The sequence below is a fragment of the Clarias gariepinus genome, chromosome 21 (assembly GCF_024256425.1).
Source record: "Clarias gariepinus isolate MV-2021 ecotype Netherlands chromosome 21, CGAR_prim_01v2, whole genome shotgun sequence".
In the NCBI taxonomy this organism is placed as follows: Eukaryota; Metazoa; Chordata; class Actinopteri; order Siluriformes; family Clariidae; genus Clarias; species Clarias gariepinus.
This window is the reverse complement of record NC_071120.1, coordinates 10,272,111-10,278,574: the sequence shown is the minus strand read 5'-3', so window position 1 is coordinate 10,278,574 and position 6,464 is coordinate 10,272,111. Positions and strand designations below refer to the sequence as shown.

At 43.4% G+C, this 6,464-nt stretch overlaps 1 protein-coding gene across 1 annotated transcript; it reads left to right on the top strand.

Annotated features, from left to right (window-relative positions):
- Positions 1-4,851: 4,851 nt before the first annotated feature.
- On the top strand, positions 4,852-5,745 carry LOC128509480 (chemerin-like receptor 1). The gene is given in 2 exon segments (XM_053481236.1): positions 4,852-5,097; positions 5,099-5,745. Coding segments are annotated over 2 exon segments (732 nt in total). The 5' UTR covers positions 4,852-4,923; the 3' UTR covers positions 5,657-5,745.
- Positions 5,746-6,464: the final 719 nt, after the last annotated feature.

Genomic DNA, 6,464 nt, shown 5'->3' with positions numbered 1-6,464 from the left:
CATGGTCATCATTGGTTATGGGTTCTGGTGGAGGAAAGTTGATAGGACAATTTGGAGTCAAATTGGGGTATAAACTAGATAGACACAGGAATAAATGCACAGTATGAGCACAGTGAAGAGTATGAGCACACTACACAAATATTCTTATGGAATTTCCTTTCTCCTCTTTTAGTTTAAAATTGGCATAGCTGAGTTGAAAGCCATACATTCTTCTGAGCATTTTTATCCTTTGTAATATTATTTTGTGAAGGTTAAATACAGCTGGGAAGTACAACAATTTAAAATATCATTATTTAAATAAAAAGCATCCAGCATATATTTTAACTTATGAGCAACATGTACAGAATTATAAGACGTTATAAAACGTCTCACATTATAAAACGTCTTCTTAAGTAGTTTATTTCGGAGGTGTTTTTCTTTTTAATACTAAGGGTCAAAGGCTTTGGATGATTTCTGTCTTAGGTTCCCCTTTGGTAAAGGATGTAAGAAGAAATTCTAAGAAAACAAGCATAAGTCAATTATCACACCAATCAGCTAACCACAGGATTTGCGCAATGTGAACTCACTCTCTTTCTCTCTCACACACACACGCACACACACGTCATCTCCATCTTGTCTCTTCATCTACCAAATTCACTACCAAGAATAAAAAACTAGTGATTAAAATTTAGAAATTAGTGGTAAAAAATGCATTTTAAAAGGTTAAACAGGGGCGACATTCTGGAACAATGTATAAAAGCATGGAAAACAGTTTCTCTCTGTGAACAAAAGGGGCATTCTTGTGTTATTTCGGGATTTAAAATAGAGATAATTCCATGTAAAATCCTCCATTGAAGGTCAGCAGACTTTTTGGTTCATGGTGGTTTATACAGTGCTCTCCACTCTGGTTTAATATCGTTCAGTTTAGTGCGCCAGGGGGTATCTACCCTCCCATCCAGTTTTTTCTTGTTCAAAACCTTCACGCAAGCTTTGTACAGAACCTTACCAGACACTGTCTCAAAGTTCATCTCGTCCTCACCCTTGTGCTCCATGAGGGGGCCGCCGTATCCCTCTAGGCCTGGAGTTATGATCAGCTGTGGAAAGGGTTCCTCTTCTGTAGAGCTGGTCTCGTTTCTTGTATATTCCATCAGCTGAACTCGTTCTTCCGACGTTAGGGTAGTTCTCCATCGATGCAGGAGTTGGTTGGCGACCCGTTGAGGCCGGAGTCCCATGTGTGCTGCCAAGTCCTCTGCTCGAGACAGGTTTGTTCCAGTGATGTTTACCAGCTGCCGGAGTGTCACGATCCCTGCGGAGACCAGGGTCTTGGATAGTGCTGGGGTAGTTTTGCTAGAGATGTCTAGATGTCCTCCACAGACTAGGGGCTCCTCCAGCAGCCAGTGTAAGGTTCTGTTTCCTTTGACTTGTTTTTTTACAAAGTTCCAAATTTTAAAAAGTTATAAAAATCTGCTAATCCAGTCGTGTCTGTGCGAGATCTGTCCAGTGCGAGTCCTCCCACCGTGCGTAGGAGTGTGAAGGCTACTGCTCTCCATCCTCCGTCACTGGCTCTGGTGAGGAGTCTCTGGATGAACTGCAGGCGGAAGGCTGCAGTTCAGCTGGCTAGCTGCACCAGGCCCTGTCCTCCTTCCTCTTTAGGCAGGTGAAGAAAGCTTTGTGGAATCCAGTGCAGTTTGTCCCAGAAGAAGTCTACCAGCAGGGCCTGTATGCTTGCTAGCATGCGAGTTGTGCCACAGGGACGATGCTGCTAGGTTGTTGATGATCAGCACTCTTCCTCTGTAAGACATTTTTGGGACCAACCACTTTCATCTGCTCAGTCTGCCTTTTATGCCTTCAACAATACCCTCCCAGTTTTTGTTTAAAAACTCTGCAAGAGCAGCTCTGTCTAATGCCTCTATGTACCTTAAAAGGAACACATAAACCACCATTAACCTTCAGTACACTCTCAATGTCACTATACAATGTTTTGATCATGGCTGTGAAACCTGGGTTGAACCCAAAGCTTTCCAGCACCCTTCACAAATATTCGTGTTCAACCAGGTCAAAAGGATTTTCCTGGTCCAGCAAAATGAGACCAGTCTTTAATTCCAAAAGTCTAGAGACATCCAAAATATCGCAAATTAAATGTATGTTATCAAAGATAGACCTACCAGGCACGCAATACATCTGGTCGTGATTAATGATCTGCTCCAGTACCTTTGTCAGTCTTGAGGCTAATGCTTTTAAGAGTAGTTTGTAGTCGGTGCACAGCAGTGATACCGGGTGCCAGTTTCCCAAGTGCGTCAGGTCTCCCTTTTTTGGCAGTAAGGTCAGGACAGCCCTCCTGTAGCTCACCGGGAGCTTTCCTCCTTTCACGCTGTCCTGCAACACCTCTATTACATCCTGCTCTATTACTGACCAAAACATCTTGTAGAACTCTACAGGGAGACCGTCTATACCTGGCGCCTGACCGTTCTTTGAACCTTGGAGAGCCTCCTGAATCTCAGCCAGTGTCAGTTCTGTTGCCATGTCTGTGGATGTTTGTTTTGACAATTTGGGCAGATTTTTTTAAAAAGGTCTCCTCCAATGCATATGTTTCTGACCACTCACTACTATGCAGCTTTGAGTAGAAGCTGTTTGTCTGCTTGCGAATTTTAGTGGGCTCTGAAGTGGGCTCTGATACGAGATTCCCTGATTCTGATCGCACAGCATGTATGATTCTTTTCTGTCCATTTTTTTGTTCCAGACCAAAAAAAAATTGGAAGGAGGATTCATTTCCGTAGCATGTTTAAAACGTGAACGGACCAGCGTCCCCTGTGCTGTCCAGGTTGTCGGTTGTGCAGTTAAAATCCCCGCCCAAAATTAAAATATCATCAGAATTACAGTCATTAATGACGTTGTTTAGTTTGTCTAAAAACATCATCCTCTCCACTGCCTTGGTGGGAGTGTACACAAATAAAAACAAAGGCTTTATTCTCATAAAAAAATTCTCACTTAAAAGCCTCCCATTTAAAAATCTTCTGTTGTATAAAAGTTTGGTATAAAATTGCGAGCGAAGAGCAGTGCGACTCCAGCACTCAGTGGTGTATTGTGGCTCAGAATTGCTGCACCCGAGCCCTCTGTGACCTTATCAGCTGTGCTCGGCCTCGCCGGTGCCGCTTGGGTCACGTTGGGTTCCCCTCGGTTCGGTTTAGTCGAGCATGTTGCTTTTGGTGTTGATGTTGCTTTAGTAGGCTCTTGGATTGCAGGCTGGGCTTGGGATTTGTTCTCTTTGGGCTCTGGTTCAGCAGTATTTCCGGGTCCCTCAGCAGACGGCCAAGCCGTAGTTGCAGGGGGAACGGCCACGGCCGGCACAGTGGCGTCTTGACCCAGTCGCACAGTCGCATCAGGATCACTCTGTCTTTCAGGACAGGCACTGACAAGATGTTCCATTGCACCATATTTAAAACATTTTATATATCGGTGTCTGAGGAGGCGAATATGTTGTAATCAAAGTTTTCAACTCTAAATTAAAAAATAGCATTTGCTCTTCAACACCCTCTTTAAAAATCATAAAAACAACTTTCCTAAAAGATACCAGGTGTTTTATCAGACACTGATACACAAACTGATGCACAAAAAGTAAATTGGCAAAATGCCAATGGCTCTTGCGCGCTTTACACGCCACACTCACTTCCCTGCCACACAAGACAGAGAGAGAGAGAGAGAAAGAGAGAGAGAGTGGATGTTGCATGAAATTCACACTTCTCTGCCCTGACGTTGGTCAGTCCGAACGGGACCACCTGTTACTCATAATGCCCAAGTGGAGTTGTTGAAGGCAATCTTCTGGTAATTATGGTAAGTGTTGTGTAGATCTAATTTGACAAAGGTCCTTGGTCCTTGGAGAAGCTCAAAGGCAGTGGCCAAGTGGTTAGGCACAATGATTCCTGCCCGTTATCTCACTAAGCCCTTGATAATCAATACAGGGGCAGAGGGATGGGCAGATTATTCCTGTGGTGAGGGCTTTTGCAATGTACTGGTTTGAGGCCTCCATTTCTTGACGTGCCAGTGAGTAGAGCCAATCCTAAGGGGGAGAGGTACCAGGGAGCAGATCTATAAAGCAATCAAAGGATCGATGATGAGGAAGGTGACCCTTGGTGAAGCCATAACAATTTAGTCCCAAGCCTTCCTGCCGACATGAGATCGATTGAAGACTCTCTTCATCTCACTGGAGAATGCCTCAAAGGTATTAAAACATAGATCATGAGCATTCCAGAGAGCCATGCTCCACTCCCAAGCTCTACCTTTAAGTAGAGTAATAGGCCACCTCAGACTGCTTCAAGGAGAAAGTCGAAGCTTGTAATTCCAAAATTAATGAGCACTGAGAGAGAGGATCTGCATGTGCCTGGCTCTCCTCCATAAGTGTTTTTTAACAAATTAATATTTTTAATGCCACACTTTTGTCAGACCTCTTAAGTTAAAGCTGAAATGTCTTGACTTCACCAGTCCTTGAGTATTTCATTTCAAAGTTTATGTGGTGGGACACTGAGGTCAAATGGCAAAAAACCCATATCTTTCTTGACTATATATAAATCATGCAAAGTTGACCTATGGTTTTTGTGGTCATATACTCAGCATGCAAAGTCTGTGAGTCTATGTTGACACATTACAGCCCTTTATCTAACACCTTATTTTCTGTTTCTTAGCCTCATAGACTTTGCATGTTGTTGCAAAGTGCATAGCCATCACAAGTCAACCTTGCACAACTGAAATAGTAAGCAAATGTTTCCTTTATATGTTCACAAATATATAAGGTATAAAAACTTTGTTTTCTGCTCCTGGGTCCAGACTAAAAATAATAAGCTTAACATCACTGTCTCTAAAGGAGATAAACAGCAATGAAATGTATCTAGTAGAACTTCTGACTAGTCTGTTTACCAAGATATTGGAAAGTAAAAGGATCCCAGAGGAATGGAGGATAAGTGTGCGCAATTCATGTGCAAGTTTACCTCCTTCGTGATGTTCCTCAACATGTTCAGCAGCATCTTTCTTCTCGTCATCATCAGTGTGGATCGCTGCATAGCTGTCATCTTCCCTGTTTGGGCACAAAACCAGCGCACAATAAAGAAAGCTTCTGTGATAGTTTTTTCTTGCATGGGTTTTTTCAGTCTCATTAAGTGTCCCATCCCTCATTTTTCGTGACATTCAACACCATCTAGACAGAACCCGCTGCCACAATAATTACAATTGCCATGACAGTCACAATTCTGTATCGATCAGTCGGTTCATTTTTGGGTTCTTGATGCCATTCTTGATCATCATTGTCTGCTACTCAATTATCTTTTTTAAGCTGAGAAGCAACCAAATGGCAAAGTCTTCAAAGCCGTTTAAAATCATGACAGCTCTCATTGGGACTTTTTTTCTGTGTTGGCTGCCGTACCACACATTCATGCTGGCTGAACTGAACCACGGCTTCCCCATCAAAATCATTGCTTTCGGGCTCAAGATTGGAACCTTAATCGCTTCAGCTAATAGCTTCCTCAATCCAATTCTCTATGTTTTTATGGGCAATGATTTCAGGCGAAAGTTTAAGAACTCTATCCTGTCCAAGATCGAAAACGCAATAGGAGAGGAAGGATGCACCACGAATCGCTACTTATCCCGTTCCAGTTCTATGGATGCCAGAACATCGACACACATTTGATTTGACATGGAACTATAAAACAGAAATGTAGGATCTGATTAATTTGTACATAGTGTATTTCAATTCAATTTATTTCAGTATATTTTCAAAAGCTGGAAATATAATGTTTGAGGATAATAATTTCATCTCTAAGTAATTAATAAATCTAATTTGAATTGTTTTAAATACTACTTGTTATTATTAAATACTTAAATACATAATATACACATATTATGTTAATGTAATTGTCATGCCACGTCAAGCCACAGTCTCGCCATGATCACTAAAAGCATTCCCGTTCCTTTCTCCCAACCACTGCTTCCAACTCACCACCTCACCTTCCGCTCTCCACACACCTGTCTCCTATCAGCAATCACCTCTCATGCTTATTTAAGCCATGTGCTGACACCACCACATCGCCAGTTTATTGTGTGCCTTCTCAGCCTCAATTTACCAGCGTTATCTCTCGTCTCAGCCTGCCAAGTATCGACCTCGCTTCGCCCCTTTGACTACGACTTCGCCTTTCGTTTTGGATCTGACACATTTGGAGTTTTCCCGTTACCGACTGCTTACCTGCCATCGACCACGAATCTGGATCACGGACCTCTTCCCCTTTCTTCGGCTTCGACCTTCGCCAGCTCCACGACCCCGATTTATCTCCTCTCCTTTTCGCCGGCTCCGCTCGCTCCTGCCTTCCCGCAAGGCTCAGGCTTCTTCATACCGGCATAAAGCTCGCGCTTCCGCGTCTCTGCGAGTCAAGCGTCGCACACCCCCCCTCCTCTCTCGGCCCGCTCGTGTCGGCGCTCCGCGCTTCCGCTTTCCAGTGGAT